Source organism: Silurus meridionalis, chromosome 23 (assembly GCF_014805685.1).
Source record: "Silurus meridionalis isolate SWU-2019-XX chromosome 23, ASM1480568v1, whole genome shotgun sequence".
NCBI lineage: Eukaryota > Metazoa > Chordata > Actinopteri > Siluriformes > Siluridae > Silurus > Silurus meridionalis.
Genome location: NC_060906.1, coordinates 14403398 through 14423905, shown reverse-complemented (window position 1 = coordinate 14423905; position 20508 = coordinate 14403398). Strand labels below are relative to the sequence as shown.

Below are 20508 nucleotides of genomic sequence, written 5' to 3'. Positions count from 1 at the left end.
GCTCATGGAACTTTCAGTTCATGGAAGTTGCTCTAAATCAGATATCAGGTTTATAAAGATCCATAGGTCTTTTTTTCAGAGGTTTTTGCTGAGTTGCTTGTATTTTCCCATGGTATCAAGAGCAAAAAGGCATTGGACACTTACAGTTAACTCCTATTTATATCAGCTTTCATGTCACTAGCTTGTAATAGTCATTATTACAGTCAGTCATTGATGTCTGGAAACCTCCAGATATCTAACCTTCACTTCTGGGTCTAGATAATAATTAAGGGTTATTAGCACCTACTGAAGAGTTTTACTTGAAATCCTATCTAATAGGGACACAGTGTGCTATCAGGAGTTCTGCACATGCTAAAGATTTTCCTGTTCAGAGACACTCTGATCTATTGTGTCCATTTACAGCCAGGTTTTGTAGGTGTCTGAGACTGATTTAGATGTAAGAAGTCCCTTTTTTGGTATTTCTGAATTCTGAAAAAAAAAAAAAAAACATTCCAGTGCTCAAAGCTCAAGAAAGGACAAAGAAAATGGCTGATCACCTTCAGAAGCACAATCACCACCCATCTCTGTAGACAGAAAATTGGAGTAAATATCAATAATTTTACATCTTCTTCTTCTTTTAACTTCTCCAATTAGGGTTTGCCACAGCGGATCATTGGTCTCCATACCCCCCTGTCCTTTACATCTGCCTCTTTCAAACCAACTACCTGCATGTCTTCCCTCAACCACATCCATAAACCTCCTCCTTGGTCTTCCTCTTTTCCTCCTTCTGTGGCTCCATCCTCAGCATTGTCTTACTGATATAAAATATCAATAAGTCTACAAAAACCTCGAAATGACCTCAACATCTTAAAAATATGAAAAGTTTAACATCAAACACCTAATTTTGCATTTGATCTGTTGATCTGTTTATGCAACTATTATTTTAATAACGTTGTGATTTTTTTCATGTAGCTCATGTAAACTTTGGCACTCTTCTTTCTTGCTGAGAGTTGAAGTCAATAATATTAAGCTGACACAGAGTGGAGTTTCATTGAACTCTTAGTACATTCATTATTCTCACTTTTTGAGGTGAACAAAAATCATGACTGTGCACGACTCTCAAAGACTGGAAGTATGCATCTTTAAAGGTCATCATTTTGAAAATATTTGATGTTGCTTGTCTTTTTGTATTGCGTCTGTCCTCTTTTTATCTCTTTCTCTTCTTGTTGCTCTGAAGTGTTAAAGTGCAATAGTGCTGCTAACTATACAATCTAACTACAAAGAATTCTAAAGATCTTGACAGAAGAAGGCTAACACCACATCTTTCCTCCTGTACTCTGTCAGGCACCAGCACAAATCATTTCCACACCCAAACACTAACTGCTCAAATTCATACCTATTACATTACAGTTGCATGGGACTGGTTCAATTATCGGCATCTTATATCAAGGTGCATTAAGTATATATATGTTGCTTTCACAGTTATGCTCTAAATAGGTGCTCTGCTAATCTCTCTCATCTATTGTCATTTAGCTCAGTTAAGTGGACAGATAAAGCAAGAAATAGAATTACACCTAGGGGTGGAAAATACTTAAGCAATTGTGCTTCATTACCATACTTCAGTACTTGAGGGTATTACAGTATTGATAGTAGATCTTCTCAAGGAGCAATACAATAGAAATGAAACTTGGATACATTTTAGAGTATTGAATGTGCAGCTTGTATATAAGTAAAGATTTACTGTCCTCTGAAAATAACTCAACATACAGCCATTATTGTCAAAATAACTGGTAACAATAGTGAGTACGACTTAAGTGATAACAGCTGTACGTCGTGTAACTATGCAAAGCCACATGTCCTCTTTGTCATGTTCATGTTTTTGTCTGCTTGACAGGACCATACAAATTTGTGTCTCTTGTAATAGAGCAGTTAAATTATGTTGCAAAAATGCTCAAACCATACGCCACCCACTGCAACAAGTTGGGTTGCATGGCCACCATCCCAGAAGGAAGCTTCTTCTGAAGCTGCCTCACAAGAAAGCCCACTAACAGAATGAATTACTGGAACCATGTCCTGTAAAATAAACTTGTTTGGTTCAGGTGGTGTCCAGCATGTGTAGCCAAACCCTGGTGAGGAGAATTAAGAAAATTATGTCTTGCCTACAGTCAAGCATGGTGGTGCATCATGAGTGCTGCTGGGCCTGGGAGACTGCGGTCCATTAAAGGAAACGTGGATTTTAATATGTACACTGACATTCTGAAGCAGAACATGATGCCCTCCTTTCAGAAACTGGGCAGAATTGCAGTTTTCCAACATACTTAAATTAAACCCCAAACACTCCGCCAAGATGACAAGTGCCTTGCTAAAGAAGCTGAAGGTGAAGGTGATGGTGGCCAAGTATGTCTCCATATCTAAACCATATTGAGCACCTGTTGGACATCCTCAAGCGTAAGGTGGAGAAGCACAATGTGTCTAACATCCAGCAGCTCCGTGATGTCATTATTGAGTAGTGGACGAGGATCCCAGCAACAACCTGTGCAGCTCTGGTGAATTCCATACCCAGGAGGATCAAGCTAGTGCTATTTAACAATAATGTTCACACTAAATATTGACACTTTAGACACAATTTTGACATGTTCACTTAGGGTGCACATGTTTGTTGCCAGTTATTTTGACAATAATGGCTGTATGTTTAATTATTTTCAGATGACAGTAAATCTGTACTGCTATACAAAATATATCCAAGTTTCATTTCTATAGCATTGTTCCTTGAAAAGATACTAAAATGGTTCCTGAAATATGAGGGGTGAACTCACTGGTGTGAGATACTGTGTATGAATCATATTAACATTGTGGTTTTGTACTTCTTTTTATGATATTGTCAAGAAAATGCACTAATTTTGTACTATGAACTATGAAGTACTCATTATGACCTTCTTATGCACGATGTAGTTAATATTATAGCGATTCTGCAGGGCTAAGCATGAGCACCCCTGACCATACCATATATACAAGATATTTTACTTCTGACTGGATTCCTGTATCCTTCTTTTATTTTTTGTGCTTAGCAAGATGTTAGATTTTCAGAGAGAGCAAATGTGTGCTTATAACAAACTTATCACGAAACATATATACAAATACGATTTCAGCCAATTATAACACAAAAAAAAATCTGTCCAATTTTAAGATGGATACCTTTTTAATTGAGCAAAATACTGATCTATATTTTACTATGAGTATTTAAGTTTAATTTCTCAATACTTACTTCACCTCTGACTGTACCATTTAACACAAGAAGTTGTAGCTTGTGATAGACTAACAAAACAGCAGCTATTTCATTCCTCCACCCCCCTACTCTCCCTCTTTTCCTTTTTTTGTCAGAGAATTTGCATTGGGGCCTTTTTTTCTGCAATGTGTCCTCTACCCAGGAGTTGTTCTTCACACTCTTGCAAAATCAATCATCCTTGACAAATGTAAACAGCAGAGAGACAACAACAACAAAAAAGGACACAGAAAACCACAATGCAAACATTGTGTCCATCACATTGTATGTTTTAAAAATAAGGCTATTGATCATGTGACCTGAAATGTTTAGAAATACAAATACAAAACACAAATGTAAAGTGTAAATATGGCTTCAGGTTTTGTGTTGGCATTTAGATGGTGAGCTTGAAGGAGGGCCCTTGAGTTGTGTCCTTCCTCAGCTGTAAGTTGCTTTGAATAAGAGTGCAAATAAATGTAAATCTAAACAAACAAAAACAAAAACAGAAAAAAAGGGGACCATTTAATACTGCACTATACTACACTATGCTATAAAACTCTAGTTCACAGGCATGTAGAAGGAACCCCACCAGTACCAGCACCAGCACCAGCACCAGCTCCAGCACCAGCACCAACAAAAGGAAATAAGATTAGGGTTCATTAGCACTGCATTACACCATGGGTCCTGAGGGAGGTACTGGGCAGACAGAAAGCCGTTCAAGTCCAGAATAGACTATAAACTGATTATTTTGGAGGCCTGTGTAATATTATCTCATTCCAGGGCTTTGTTTTCAATATTGCATGATAAGATAATGTTGGTCAGTAAGTAAACATAGTAAAAGAAAATATTCTGAACATATTCTGCTCTCTCTATGATGTAAAAATGTAATGTAAATGTAGTAATCTATGCTGCAGCAGGATTAACATTCGAATGAATTTAAGGTGACGTCTTTTAAACCACATCAACATGGTGTCAGCTAAATGGCAGTGGTTCAATTAGATATTAATGTACCCATGTAGGGGCAGGTTGGTGGTGCAGCAGAAAGCCCAAGGGTCCTCATTCTAAACACAGAGTTTTCTCCATGTCCACGTGGCTCTCCTCCAGGTTTTTTGCACTGTACCAAAATGATGTTAACAGGTTGATTGGGGAGTTGCCATGAGTTAATTAACCTCCTTTTTGCCCATGTTAATTAACCCTTATTAGTTGTTAAATAATGAATTAGTGAATGAGGTGCCTAAAGAACAAGAACTGATCAGCAAGACTGTGTTGACAGTAATGAGACTTGATAAGGACACACAAATCCCCCCCATTGAGGACGCATCTCTCTTCACCAAGCAACTGCCCCCCCAGGACTTGTGGAACAGTGTAATAATTAATATCTAAAACACAGCACATACACAGCACACACATATGTGGGCTAATAGGACAAAGGTGCACTTTTGAGATATTATACTGCAAAATGACTATTGACTGTGCTATATACAAACACTTTATACATGTATGCAATTCTATAAATAAGTTAAAAAAAAATTTGACAAGTGAACCTGTTCTTCCCCCCTTTCACTATAGTTTTCTGCATTACCCACCATGTACTCAACTACTTATCTGCATATTCCCTCAAACACTTACAGGATTTTAAAGTTTTTAATTACCTAATAATAGCAATGATCCCATTCAAAACACCATTTGGTTTTTAAAGCCTAGTCTGTGGCAAATTCATATACTGTAGCTGCATCGCCATTTGGAACTTGGGGGTCCAGCTTTAGGTGATTTCACTGCTTTCTACTTTAGATACTCAGTGGCACTGGAAAAAAGTGTGAATCTTGCTTTTCTGTTATTTAGGAGGATATAATTATACTTATTATCAATCACATTTGACATAGCTGAAATGGGTTTTTTTCTCTTATGACATATCATAACTACTTTAGCTTTGTCCCTCTGTGTTGCCAGCACAATAGACAGCTGGAAATAACTAAAATACAGCACCAAATCACAAGCTCTGAAAATACCACATATACTTCAGTGTGAACATTTTTTTTATTGTGTTTCAGGGTGGTTTTAATTTTATTTAGTGTCTTAATATTTAACGGTTTACTCAGGAAATACGTTCAGTTTTCTTTTTCTTTGATCAAAGAAATGCAAAGAAGAAAAAAAGGCAATGGTGCCACCTACTGGCCAAAATTGTCAAAAACATTAGCGTGCTTCAACCAAAACAGAAAACACAACTAGTAAAGAAAAACCATTTGTTTTGAAAACATACATTTTATTAAGGTTTTGACTTTGCGATTGTCAGTGCACCTTGGGTTCAAGCGTAATTGTGTATCTGTGTTCACTGTATGGTGTGTAGCTGTATTTAAGGCTTGCTCAGTGTTATGTGACAGTGGAAAGGTCATAGGGCATGACCACTAGTCTGTAAGCGAGCTTTTACAGAGGTCAAACACAAGGTGCGGCCGTTTTCACATTAATCAGCTGGGACACAATACTGAACATACTCAAACTGATCACTTCTGCAACATCACTGATTGCAGTCTTTCATGAGGGACACGTTTAGGAATTTCTCAATCTAAGACTGTATCAGTGATAAATTTGGAATCCTATACAGCTGGGGTTACATTGATATTATTCGTTCGTTGTCATTTATTAATAGGAATAAATGACATCAAAATAGCATTTTGGATAGGTATTATCTATTTAAGGGCTTATCCTCTCAGAGCAACCTGTATATGCTGTGTTTCAAGCAAGGCAAACATGTTCAAGATGACTGAAGATACAACAGAGAACTGTAACGTGGACAGTGCAGTAGACTAATAAAGCATTTCATGCATCTTGAATATGCCCCAGATTTTCTGTTCTCTGAGGTAAGACCCTGTTTTCAGATATACCGGATACTGAATTTATATTAGCATACACAGGCACACACATCTCTAACCCTGCTAATGGCGCTCTGGCAACTGAGTGTATAGAGACACTGGGACAAGTGTAAACTTTGACTTGTGTAAACCTGAGATCACCCGTTATTAGCTTGCAGAAGGAACAAGTTCCCTTTGCAGGTTAAGAATGGGAGCAGAACGGCATTTCTGAGACACTGGGAAGACACTGAATAATATCTACGTGTATATCGCGCGTGTTTGTATAGTGCGTATATATGCAAACACATATTTGTATGTGTATATATATATATATATATATATATATATATATATATATATATATATATATATATATATATAGTACAACGAGGACATGAACCTGGTCTCGACACTCCAGGAGTGTCAAAGTTAAGAAATGCATCAACTCTTTAAAAAGGAAATGAGTACAGTAGAGCTGGACATCACTCAGGAGTATTAGTGGTTATTGACACAATGCATTAAAATAGGACAAACATGCCCCTAGGGAAGAAAGAAATGAGAAGATTTAATTCAGTTGTATGAAATAGTCATGACAAGCAAGAAAAGTGAAATTACTCATGTTAGTTCTTCCTGTTAATATAAAAATATGTTCAGTTGAGGTCTCTTATCTTGCATGTGAGGTAAAGTAGAGCACATCGGTCTTAACACTGTATATTTGCAATTTAAAAGCTTCCTCTTGTGAAAAGCTTATTGTAGACATGCATAGTGCAAAGCCTGCATGTGTAGGAGTGATTTAGTGGGTGATTACGACATCAAGTTACCAAAACAATTAAATTACTTTCAAGGAGTGTGTGATGTTTAGATAAAAATATATATATATATATGAAGCATTTAAAAATTTAATGATAGCACCAAGAACAGCAGAGTCATTATCTAGGCCCTAGAATAGTACATTCATCATACTGTTTACTATATTGAGGGTTTCCTATGACATTTTGGAGTGTGCACAGTGAGGCATACTATTCTGCTGTGGGCTCTCCGGAGTTTAAATCATATTTGCACATGAAAATAATATATTTATACATATACGTGGAACACTATATATATATATATATATATATATATATATATATATATATATATATATATATATTTAAAAAAAAACTGGCCTTGGGCCAAAGTTTAGTAACACAACCATGTACAAAAATATTACATCTGAACTTTTTTTTTAAACTACTACTGTGTATACTGCAGCTACAACTTCAACTGTTGTTTAATGCTAAAACAGAACAATACAAAAAACAATCTAGAAAATAAACCAGGGCTACATTTCTCATGACTTGATAAAGCCCTTCAACCACTAATCCGAGTTTTAACCACACATTAGCTAGAATCGGGTAGTACACGATTGAGCCGTTGCATCTCTCCTTTGAGCTTTATATTAATTCTAGGAATGCTTATTGCTTAAGATGGATCTTGTATGTAGATGTGTCCTTTTAAGTGTTGAGTGCAGTGAACGCAAATATATAATGCACTAAGGAAGCAGTGCAAGTGGCCATAGATGGAGGTAGAAGTCCATCAATAGCATGGACATTTACTCACTCTATTAAAGGCTTGATGTAAACTTTCAATAGGTCACAGGTTCCCACAGCAGATGCCAATTTCCTGTCCTGAGATCCTAATAACTAAAACATCAAAGAGATGCAATCTAACTTTCCAACAACTTATTACAAGCATCCAGAGGCCCAGTAATCGGTATGCAATAGGTGGGTATCCTTTCAACTGAAGAGGTACTTGGTACTTTACAATTTGTGTTAGTTCCATAGATTCTGTCTGGCACTGGTTGATAACACAAATGAGCAAGTTGGTAAATAAGCTCTTGCTAAACCCAGAAGAGCCTCTTTTTCAGTAAGCTGACGATTTTTCTGTTTTGTCATAGTTCTTAATATAGCAAGTATGGATCACACTAGCTTCAAGCATTTCTGTTTCCTTCGATCAATAACCCATATCTTTCAAATATCGTCGCACATGAACTGCTTCTGTAACTCATTAGGCATGCTGATCTGGCTCACTGCTGGGTCAGTGCCTGACTGAATCCGTGAAGAAAATATTGGTGATATTACTAGCAAGATTAAAAATGTTGTTTACCAGGCTTACTCAGGGCTGCATTCAAATGCAAAATACACATACTGAGATTGGTGTGTGCATATACTAAGAAAGCTACGGTAGATTTGCATGTGATTTCAGCATGTGTATCTACAGTATGAACACACTCCCGAGAAAGCACTCCTATCATTTTTTCTACCCCCTGTGGCTACTTGTCAATCGACAGGCCCTTGAAAGATGAGGCGGGTAAAGCCAGGTGTGCCCGTCAAAGGTGTAGAGCAGAACGGGCATATAGGCTGGAAGGCGTGGGTCCCGTGTGGCAACGATGTCTCCGCCCAGTACTTTGCCGTCCTCTCTGAGCACACGTGACCGCAGGGCACAAACGCGTGGGTAGGAGCACCTGCATCCACATAGAACGCAGGCTCACAGCCCAGCCATAGAGGCACATAGGGCCCCAGTGATCGGCACAGCGGACACTCCCGTCTGCCTCCTGTGCTGGGACCTCCCTCATGCTCGCGACAGTGCTCAGGCTTTTGGCCCCAGTCATGTCGGCCGTGCACATGGCCACAGGTAAGGTAAGCCCATGGCTGGCGTTCCTCCAGGCTGTGGCTACGGGTAGCTGGGGAACGCCAGAGTGCTTAGACCCACTGGGCACTGCGGACGTGCTGCATTCAGCTCCAGACGCAGCGCGTCCAGGTGACGCAAAGTGGGCGCTTTGAGGAGACCTTCGGCTGTGCGCCACAGCAATGTTGCACCACACAGGTCAACCAGAGAGCCGTCCTGCAGGGCGCTGCTTTCACCCTGAGCCTAAAAAAATAATAAAGACAATATAAAACATTTATTTTACACTCAACACTCACCAATGCAAAACACAGAATACACTTAGTGGTTTTCATGTCAGCTGTCTCTGCAATAGTGACAAAAATTATTTCGCCCAATAAGGAGGTTTATGGGTGTGGTGAGGAAAGTCATGTAGGTAGTTGGTGTGAAAGATGCAGCTGTAGAGGACAGGGGGGTATGGAGACGGATGATCCGCTGTGGCGACCCCTAATGGGAGCAGCCGAAAGAAGAAGAAGAAGAAGAAAAAGAAAAAGAAGAAGAAGAAGAAGAAGAAGAAGAAGAAGAAGAAGAAGAACTGTACCTCAAAAGATTGCCAAATAGCAAGCAAGCAAACACTAACAAAGAAACAACTATGACTGGTCCATCTTCAGTACTGTGCATTGCATTTAGATTTACTGTACATATGCCTAAATTTACTTTATGTTAGCTCTGTAGTAGCCCTGTTTTGGTATCAATTAGGGATGCACCGAAATGAAAATTCTTGGCCGAAACCGAAAAAGAGGAAAGCAAGGCCCGAAAACCGAAAACCGAAACACCGAAAGAAATTATTATTACCATTGCATTTATGGCTATGACTGTGTACTAACCTTACTAAAATCAAGGCATTTCAATTGCATAAATTAATAAGAATAAATCAATTACAAATTATGAAAATATTTAATTATAGCACATTGCAATAATGCACAGGATAAAATAAATTAAAATTCAAACTTAAATTTTTAACTTAAATGCACTCATCAATATACTTACAACATAATAGTGTATCAAAACAAAGACTGTCATAGCCCATATGTTAACTGTAGAACTTTAACAACAACAAATGCACCAAGAATTGCAGATGTGCAAAGTGGATAATACATATTTAAAAACTAGACACGCCCATTCTACTTCTTGAGGTAAAGTGACAGATTTTTCTTGATAAAGGGTAGCTTCTCTGCTTTATCACAGTGAAGTCTGTTCCACTTCTTATCGAGAACATGGGCTGCTGCACTGAACAGTCTCTCGCTGTCAACTTGCGTGCCAACTTTGCCAGGTCAGGAAAGCGCCTTGACACCATCACTGGGAAACTTTCTTGCCTTTTCAAAAACGTCCGCCACAGATGGAGTGCGCGTGCTCGGAGGGGTTTCGCTTTTCTGTGCCGTGTTCCTCTCATATTCAGCATAGCGATCGGGATGTTTGGATTTCAGGTGATAAATTAAACCCGACGTGAAGAAAGTGTTTGCAGACGCACCCCCTCTTGAAATTTCGGCATTACATGTTTGCAAATCGCTATCCTTGGGTCTTTCTCAGATATACTGAAATACGTCCACAACGCAGACATGTTGCTTTAGACAAGCACGTGCAGGCAGCGGTTTCTGTTTGCGTCATCACAACAAACTGTTTCGGCCGTGTTTTTCAGTGATCAAAGTGGTGATCTTTTCGGTGGCCGAATATTCGGTGCATCCTAGTATCAATGGTTTACAAAACAAATATACACGACAATGTGTCTCAAACTTGTTTTTGGCATTTTGACTGCTGCTAGATTTCACCAACCAGACATAACATTATGACATTATAACATTATGAATGGTGAAGTGAATAACACTGATTATCTCTTCATCATGGCACCTGTTAGTAGGTGGGATATATTAGGTAGCAAGTGCACATTTTGTTCTCAAAGTTGATGTGTTAGAAACAGGAAAAATGTTAAGCTTGCACAAATTTGAAAAGGGACAAATTGTGACGTCTAGACGACTGGGTCAGAGCATCTCCAAAACTGCAGCTCTCATGGGATCATATCCTATCATATCCTATTCCTGCAAAAACCATAGAAAATAAATGGTTATGTCATATTACTTACCAGTTGGCCACGGATGGGTCCAGACCTGGTCTCTCTCAGAGTGTAGACATTTCCACAGACTGAAATCTCCCTCCACATGCCCTGCTTGGATTCTTCTGGGAAACCTTGTGGGTGCATCACCAGTACTCCATTAGTGGTGAGGCCATCCATCTGACCATCTGGGTTCTTCCACTTGTTGCTTTTTCCTGCAGAAAGAGTGATACAGGAAGTTCTGTACATATAACAGAGCCAGTGTAAAAATATTCAGTAAGACAACCTACACCCACAAGTATGTGACTGCCTGACCATCCCACCCATATGTGCTTTTTGAACATCCTAGTCTAGACTAAATAAACTCCACTCTTTTTGGAAAGCTGTCAACTAGATTGCTGTATGTCAACTGGATGGAAGGATTTGTGTTTGTTTATCCACTTTTCAACTCTAACCCTGGCAAATGTCTTGATGGACTTTAAGGGCATGGTCATACTGAAACAATTCTGCACCATTAAGTTCCAGGGGTGGGAAACTGTAATGAAAACATGAGAATGGAAATCCAAAACCACATCTTAAAAGATTTCAGAGGGGAAAAAAGTAATTCCACCAGGCTAGTAAAAGCTCTAGTCTTGTACCATGTTGTTACGGTTGTTAAGTGTTAAAAAAAAAAAAAAAAAACATCCTGGACACAAAGTTATTGTCCCTACTGATTTGTCCACTTTAACTTTCCTATTTCTTTACTTTCCCTGTCTCTTTACTTTTTTATACTTTCATGTGCTTTCACATATTCTTTATTAGCTTTTATACAAATCAAGACTACTGCTTAATCCTGATCCTTCCACACTCTTACCCACTTCCGCTCTGAAAGGAGATCTCTGTAGACACATTATAAAGAGGGGAGTCCTCTAACACGTGGCAATCCATTATTCTAATTACATTACAGGAGTGCCACGTGGAAGAGGGTCCAGCTGTAATTCTTTCTGCTGATAGCTTACAGAACACGACTGACAACCATATGTTGCCTGTTTCATGCAGTCTGTCTAATGTAATTGTCACGGCTTTCCGGGTCCCTGATAATAATAAAATAAAAAACATAAAATGACACAAATATTTCCCAAAGCCACTAAAGAATACCTACCCCAAGGAAAATGTTTTTGGAGGAGTCGAAGCCAGCTGCGTAAATACGGGCAGTGTAGGGGGGGTTGCGCTCACACACCACCCTGCAGGCGAAGCGCGAAATGGTGCTGGGCGCAACAGAGTCCTCGCCTTCTTTTGATCCTCCTGGTGTATCAGTCACCACAAAGTCTATGGGGCTCTCAGTCGACCGGCCAATCTAGAGACAAGGACAAAGGCATCATGTCGATTTATTCACAAACATTTATTAATTGCTAAATTTTAAATGAGCCATCTGCAGACATTGTCTGAGAAAAGCTCAAAACATCCCAGCTGATCCCAGTCACCCAGCACACAGCCTGTTCAACAAACTGCCATCAGGCAGGTGGTACCAGAGTATTCATTCCAGAACCAATAGGTTGAAGAATAATTTTTTACCTTAGGCTTTCAGATTTATCAACGCACTGTAATACAGTCTTACTGCAATCCACAACTGCCATCTGACTCTGTTATACATTTCTGTTACATATCTGTTTACCAAACTGGGACTGCACAATTCTTAATTCTCCAGAACTCTTAATACCATTGCACTCAGTACTATTGCCCCTTAATTACTACGTATCTGCACACCTAATATACACATTCTACTTATCATTCTTCTTCCATATTTTATATAAGAAACAAATCATGTTAATGTCATATATGTAAATATCCATATAATCAATGTAATATATACAGACACTTCTGTACCCACTTGTAAATTATAACTTTCTTATGAATGATTATTATTTTTCTCTCATTTTTTCTTCTTTCAATTTTTATAATATGAACATGAAGGGTACAAGGAGTAAAATGTCCTGCAGGGATTTTCATTTAATATACATGGCAAAGGCCCTTATCTAGGTGTTTGAACTTGTGCCCTTCCGATCCAGAGTCCAAAGCATTAACCACTAAGCTACCACCTCGCCTACCATTTACACTCTGCTGTTATCAGGGATCTTTACTGGAAACTGGCTTTTGTTGAGACAGTTACTGAAATACAAACCAAGTGACAAGAAATTTCAAACTATATTTTGTATGTTGGTTAGCTTCGCTATTGTTTAAACCTAACTCCCAAAGATTTAGATCATAATACCAGGTTAGCCTTGAAAACTGTAAGCATATTTCTTTCCACATCCAAACTGCATCTAACTATGTGCACAGAATCTAACACTGTTAACAAGAAAACCCTTGTAGGCAGAGAGGTTAAAAAATGAATTTTACTACATAGCATATGGATGAGACGGCTCTCTGCAATCAGCATAAATGATACGGCATACAGTGCTGTGCAAAGGTCTTGGGAACATCTAAGGAAACGCTGTAAAAATGACTTCAAAAATTTGCATACTGATTTGTATAACCAATTAAAATTCTCTTAATCATATCAAAACAGCCTTTTTGGTAGCATGCAAACTAACAGATCACATAATATTTTTAATAGCACCAATATGCTGGTTTTAGTTTCCTTGTTGCTATAACAAAGCGTCAAAATGTGTAAATGCTACTGCGAAAACTGTAAATATCGGCACCTTTGCATGCACTGACTCACTGAATTAATTATTTGAAGAATATCTTCGGGGTCTCACCTGGAACATGTCTGTGTCATCATCATGACAGTATTCCACCACCACAGTCTGATTCCTAGAGAGTGTGAAGGAGATACTGTGCTGTCCCCTGCTATTAACCGCCTGAAACAAAAGGTCACACCTCCTCGTTAATTACTACCCCAGTGAAAAATGAGTGCAATGCATTATCGCCATTTTAAATGAGTAGGTGCAATAGCCATACAAAAAAAACATTTGCAATTGACCTACTTGTCTTAAATCTGCATGTGGTAATTTACACACCTTGCTGTCTTGTGGGTTGCTGAGAATGTGCACTGTGCTTGGCTTGACACCATTAGCCTTTGCCCTCCTGAATAGAGCAAAGCGACTTCTTTTCCTCCCTTTATCCCCACCAGGAAGGGAGCCATTATACCTGGAGATGAATAATACAGATATCAATAAAGATTTGCATAGAAATCATATAAATCTTTACCAATAGGCTTTTAGTTGACCTTTCTAATGAAAACTTAGTTCTGAAATTTACTATCAATATATTTGACATTTTTCTTCATATCATCCGGTTTCATTGGCAAAAATTAGTTTTGCTTATTCGTTGAGTAAGTGCTCCAGTACAAATTGTGGGTACTGTAAACATGAACCCTTCACTTTACATTATTCTCCTTGAGTCGTTCGACTGGTAGGTTGATTTCCTGCTAAAACACCCACTGAAAAAACATACTAAAGAGCAAGGTCCTCGAAACCAAAGAACAGGAAGATTATCTGTTTGTCTATAACAAAAAACATTTGTGATACGACAAGTTTTGAGGGCGGTACCCGGCCACACAATGAATGCCAGCATAAATGGCATTAGTAAGGAACGTGTATGGTCTTGTTGTGTTCTCAGAGGTTAGACTCCAAGCCTTTACAAAATAAGCAGGGGAATTCTTTTCCAGTGCTCGGATTTTAAGGCAAGGATGTAAACACACTGATGAGAAGACTTCACTTAAGCGATAATCTCAGATGCACGAGAGATCCCGCCGGTGTTCCACATGCTCTGGTTCTCAGAGGCATCTGAATGCTTCGGGCACACCAACTCAGTTTGGCATTTAGTCACTGCATCCTCCAGTTTGCTGCTGCCATAGAAAGGCTCTTTTGTTCTTTCTGCACCTATCAGTGACAAACAGCACAACTGAGGCGAAGCATGGGAAGCTGCAGAGGCGTTTGCCTGTTTTTTGTATTTCAGCAGCCCTAAAGGCAATCACAACACTGTCCTATGTGCTCCGACATGTGTTTGCTGTACATTTCAGGTGGTTAAGACAAGCACTGGATTGTGTCTCAATAATAATAATAATGAATCTAGACTTCAAGTCAGAGCTTGATATTTGGAAATGTTTTTAGTTTTTGTACCATGGTCACATGTGAACTCATTCGGTATGAAAAGTTAAACACGTTAGGGGCTGGGTCAGTGCTTTCCATATGAATTTTAATGTAATACTCACTTTTTCATGGCCTCTATAAACACGAGTTTGAGGTTTACTGTACGGATATTGTACAATCGGCACTGTAAAATGTCTGCACCGCTTGCAGTGGTGCAAAAGCATTGACTGTGTCCAGACCGGTCAATGTGCCAGTTCAGCACTGCACAGTGAGACAGCAGAGACAGAAGAGCAGCACAGCAGAACCAGTGTTCTCATGAGTGCACATGCGCACATACACACCCACACCCTCTCTGTCTCATACACACACACAAACACACACACACACACACACACTAAAATATTCAAACACGTTTCCCCCTGTATTTTCATGCTCCAGAAGACTAGCTATTAAGTGAAATGTCATTTGTTATGCACAAATGATTACGCTTAGATCACTAGAGTAAAAGCCAACACCCATCTATTACAGATAAGCACAGACCAAGTACAACTTATTAAAAAAATATTTTAAAACAATCCAGGACAGAAGTGATTTAGCCAAATGACAAAGATTTTTCGCTCTGTGCATCCGCTATGTAAACTTTTCTCAATGCAATACACATTTTATTACCTCAAGCTATAAGGAAATTACCTTCTTAAATTCAATTCTTGCTTAACGTCCCAACAAAGGCTTGCCACTGTAATATTACTATTAAGCTGTTACACAATATAAAACGTTGGTTTCTATTACTGTGCACAAAATATAAATCTATTGACATCGTAGACAAACAGAAATCTCTCATGCGGTGTGCTACATTAGCCAAATAATGATTCATTTTCACTTCACATTTTGACTGTCTGAATACGTCCTGCAATATAACCGTCGTGTTCAACTCAATCTTGATTTATTACTTAATTCGAACACAGCAAATTGTTTGGTGTCCTGAAACAGGAATAATAAGTATGACTGATCAGAACATAACACCACAGCTCTCTGTCTCCTGTGCAAATCTTATTACACTTATTATAACTTTATCTTACATGGAACAAATCAAAAGACTACCTACAGCAACTCAGTCAGCAACCTTTTTTTAGAGTATTTCATTAATAGCATTTTATTCCTTTATATATAATAAGCTACTTTTGATTTGGGCTAATTTGGGTTTTTAATCAAATGTATTCAGAATAGAGGAGAATCAGATGAGAGCCTCAAAAATATTAAAAACTCAAACATCTACACAATAACAAGAAGTAAAATATAGGTTCATTCATGACAAACATATTCAACTATTTTAAACAACTGATCAACAAAACAGAATTATTAGATGCCCATAGTCCATTTCACCTTCATAAAAAAAACATCAAGGTCTGAGGAAGACATTAGATTCACCCACAGATAGTCACAGTGGTTCTGATGTGTAGTGTGATATAACTACACAAACATGACTGCTCTTTTACAATAGTTCTATAAACGAGAAATTAATCTAAAGTCAATGACATTTTGTCAGTTTTATATATTGTTTATTTTTGCAGAAGTATTTCTCAAAGAAGTGACAGCTGGATAGTGATGCAGGTTGCCATGTAACACACAGACTGACTACTACGATTTGTTATCATGTAAATTGTGAAAAGCAGTGAAATGTTAGAGTGCTGATACACTACATATCAGCACTCTTGGAAAGCAATTTATCCAATTAAATTAGTGGCAATGCGCTAACCGTTGTGTAATTAAGCAACATTGCATGCATAAAGGTGCTGTTTTTGCTGAATATCAGTGCGGTTGTGATTTTGTCTGTAGGCACAACGCCGCATTTAATCAAAGCCTTGCTGGTGTTCGGTACAAAGGCATGATTGTGAATGTGATTTTTGCTTTATACAAAAGTTCTATTGTATAAACTAAAAATGAATATGGATTAGCTGACATTTCAGAGGCCATGTGACCAAATATTTTGTTTATTTATAACAAAGAAGAAAAATTACCAAACAAACCACGGCTGCTAAGCAACGCACACACTGACCGACAAGCGTGCAGCAAGTGAAGTAACGGTTTTAATAAACTGCTGCTAGAATTGTCATTTTGTGTGTCAAACACAGACAAGAGGTCTGACACAAACAGGGAAATGTCCCAGTGAAGTTAAACTAAATATCTGCACTCTTGGAATGCTGCTTTTCAATTTTCAGAGTTTTCATTTTCTTTATGATCTGTGATTTTTTTTTCTGTGAAAAAAAGGCTTAATTAATAAAGCTAATGATTTCTATTTCTTTAAATAAATAAATCTCAGAATAAAACCATCCAATAACCTGTTACTCTATTAACTGCTTAACATAATAGCCTATTATACATTTATTCATCTTCAAATATTATTAAGTCTCTACAATAAATGTTACAGTAGCAATAGAGAAACTAGTAGGAAAACTATACTGTAAAAAATACACATTTATATTTACTAAAAGAACCTTAAAGATTAAAATGTCAAAATGATTAAAGATTATCACATAAAATGTAAATTTGTGGAACCAGATTTCAGTAACTTCGAGTTGCAACGGGTTTTATAGTTTCCTGTTTGTTAAATGTGGTGTACCCTGTTCCTGTGTGGAAAATGTTACCTAAAAATAGCTGCATAATGAGCCACATTTTTTTACCCTCCATTGTACTCCATTTTACCTCAAATGTTCTTTTAAGCAGAACTGTGATTTTACCAGTATGCCAAATACATACGAATGCACACCAGACCCAATACAGACTTTTTTTGTATTCATTTTCTCCAGTACAAAAAAACCTAATTTAAAAAAATGTGCATAGCATTCGCTTAAAATCCCACACCAACACCCTTCCTCACTGCACTAATTGACTTGAATTGAACATTTATTTGCAGGTAATTAGTAAGCTGTGTAAATTTGTGGTTTTTTTTATAACATATCTATCAAATACAATACACAATATGCACACTATTTAATAGACATAACTACATATTACAATCATTGCATGCAAAGCTTATCACAAACTGTTCGGAGCAGCCATAACTTTAATTAAACAACTTGAAACAACACATATGGCTTCATTTTCCCATTGTTTACTGTATCACATCGTGACAGACCTGGCAAAAATACCCACTCATTTGCACTGCCACCCATGGAGTCAACAAGAGACAGACTAAATCCTAAAAGATCTCTTATATACAGCGGACTGGATAGGCTTCACAACATATTACTTCCTATACGGATTGGTTCACTTGTACAAGAACTAATCTGCCAAATTGAGCTCGGTCTTCCACAAAAAGGACACAGTGCCAATGACCACATCAATAAACTTCTGCAACACCAGTTAGAAATCATTACAGTTTCTGTATGATGAACATTTCAATATTACATAGAAACTCAGGCAAGGTCTTGCCCTAAAGCCATTGAAGATTTAAGTCCAGTTTAACCACAATTAAGATTTTTTTTTTTGCCCTGACTTCCATGTCTATATTTTTCAGGTTATAATGCATTGGATTTTTTTTTTCTACTAAAGTAACAAGGCATAAGAAAACCTTTGATTCAGAAAACATTGGATTTGCAGTGTCTTTTCTGTCTCACGTTATTGTAAACAGAACTAAAGCAGAAGTGTAATGGTTTATAATTCCACTATCCAATGTCACCAATAAGTGGATCCATTCCCTTTTAAATGTGCTTCCTTCCAAGGTTTTTTTCAATAGGTCTTCTAAAAATACTTTTTCTTTAGCAGTGTCTAATATTGATCAAGATCTTCATATCTAAATGTACACAGACGTCTCCTTCTTTGCTTGGTGACAAATGTATATTGTTAAAACTCAGTCCACTGAGTTGAATTTTACCATCCTGTAAAAACTGGCTGCACATTTTTGCAACAGTTTACTGCCAGCAGGGTCGCCAAGGAAGAACCGAAACAAATGTACAACGCACAGTAAATTATAATATCTTAAATATTATAAAAGAACCCAGTATATTCGCTCATTTGACCCGATCCTTCTTTCAGAAACGTACACTTGCTGTTTCATATCCTTCGGCTAAAGGTTGAGGGTCTTACTTATGGACTCAACCACAGCAGGGATTTGAACATCCGACCCTCATATCTGTCAATCAAAGCCCAAACGCTCAGCTCGACATCCTTGCAGTGACTCAATCACATCCACGGATATAACTCGTACTGAAGGACAAGAGCAAAGCAAAGCTCTCTCGCTCTCTCTGTGGTGACTCAGTAATCAAATCTTTGAGTAACACATCAGAAGGGTGGATGTTCAAATCCCAGCACATAGCAGCCAATGTATGAAGGCTGGGTCCATTTGTAAGACTGTTAACCTTCTCTAACGGATCCTGTACCAACTGTAAACCTTTAATTCAAGCCGAATGAGCAAATTTACTGCATTATAAACTGTGTAAATCATATTATGTCAAACTGTACAGTAGTTTTTACAAGTGTTTATTAGTACTTTCATCCAGTGTATCATTACAACCAGTGTATGATACATTAATATACTCAATATACATTTACTGTCGTTACTTATTAACTAAGAATATTAATATGTAATATTTTAGGGTTCTATTCTGGCATACTACAGTAATAATACTTGTTATAGACTTGACATTTAAACCAGGACAGTACAGTTACAGTTACTAGGATACTTTTACTGGACATACTCAGGGTTTAAACCCGTTACTACTCGCTCCTGTGGACTGTGATAGCTAAATATAACTATCCCAGAGGCCAAAAAAGGGTAAAATGCCCATAATTTGCTTTTACACTAGCTAACATCCCGTTACTCACCCGAGGATGACCAGTTCGCCGTATTTCACCGGATCTTTGGAGCGGGCATGTTCGTTCTGATTCGGCGACAACATGGGACTGAAGCTAACGTCGCTTTTCGCACTCTTTCCTGCTCGAGAAAGCCTGGAACAAGTAACCTGAATAATACCTCGAGCGCTAATTGGTGTGCCTTTTGTTTTACCAGCAGGATACGTGCCAAGGACGGTGGGCTGGTTTCCTCAGACACATAGCTGTTTGATTTAATGAACGGAAGACCCGGAGCAGCTCGATACGAACAGACGAACTGGTGGAGAATGGAAAAAAAACGGCTCGCGGCAGAGTGGCGCGTACCATGATCTTTAGAGGAGCGCTGAACACTTAATATGGCTTCTTTTTTTATATTTTACCTCTTTTTTAACCAGTGTTGCATGAAGATTGAAAATAGAAGATGTATTTATTACTGTCTAGTCCGCCATTAAATGCGGAAATCTTCAGTGTCTTTTTAAAGTATTTATTTTATCGCGTTTTGCCCCTGGAAATGAGTCAAGAATGGTACGTTCGCTATGCGAAGCTCGACTTGAACATTACGTCAGTGTGCGATAGTACGCTACAGAGTACTATGTGATAAATCCCTGCCTACAGTCACAGGAATGTTCATCTCTTACACAATTAAAAGAACCACAGTCATTAACCGTAAGACTTTATTTACAGTAAATTAGTTTAAGTAACCGTTCAAGGATGTTATAGTGCTGATTTTAGTGATGTACGGAGGAGTAAGTTGAA

At 38.1% G+C, this 20508-nt stretch overlaps 1 protein-coding gene across 1 annotated transcript; it reads right to left on the bottom strand.

Annotated features, from left to right (window-relative positions):
- Positions 1–5256: 5256 nt before the first annotated feature.
- Positions 5257–20064, bottom strand: LOC124377262 (E3 ubiquitin-protein ligase pellino homolog 2). Its single transcript, XM_046836669.1, is given in 7 exon segments — positions 5257–8814; positions 8816–9003; positions 10877–11061; positions 11984–12182; positions 13588–13689; positions 13849–13978; positions 19747–20064. Coding segments are annotated over 7 exon segments (1281 nt in total). The 5' UTR covers positions 19821–20064; the 3' UTR covers positions 5257–8411.
- Between the last annotated feature and the right edge of the window lie 444 nt (positions 20065–20508).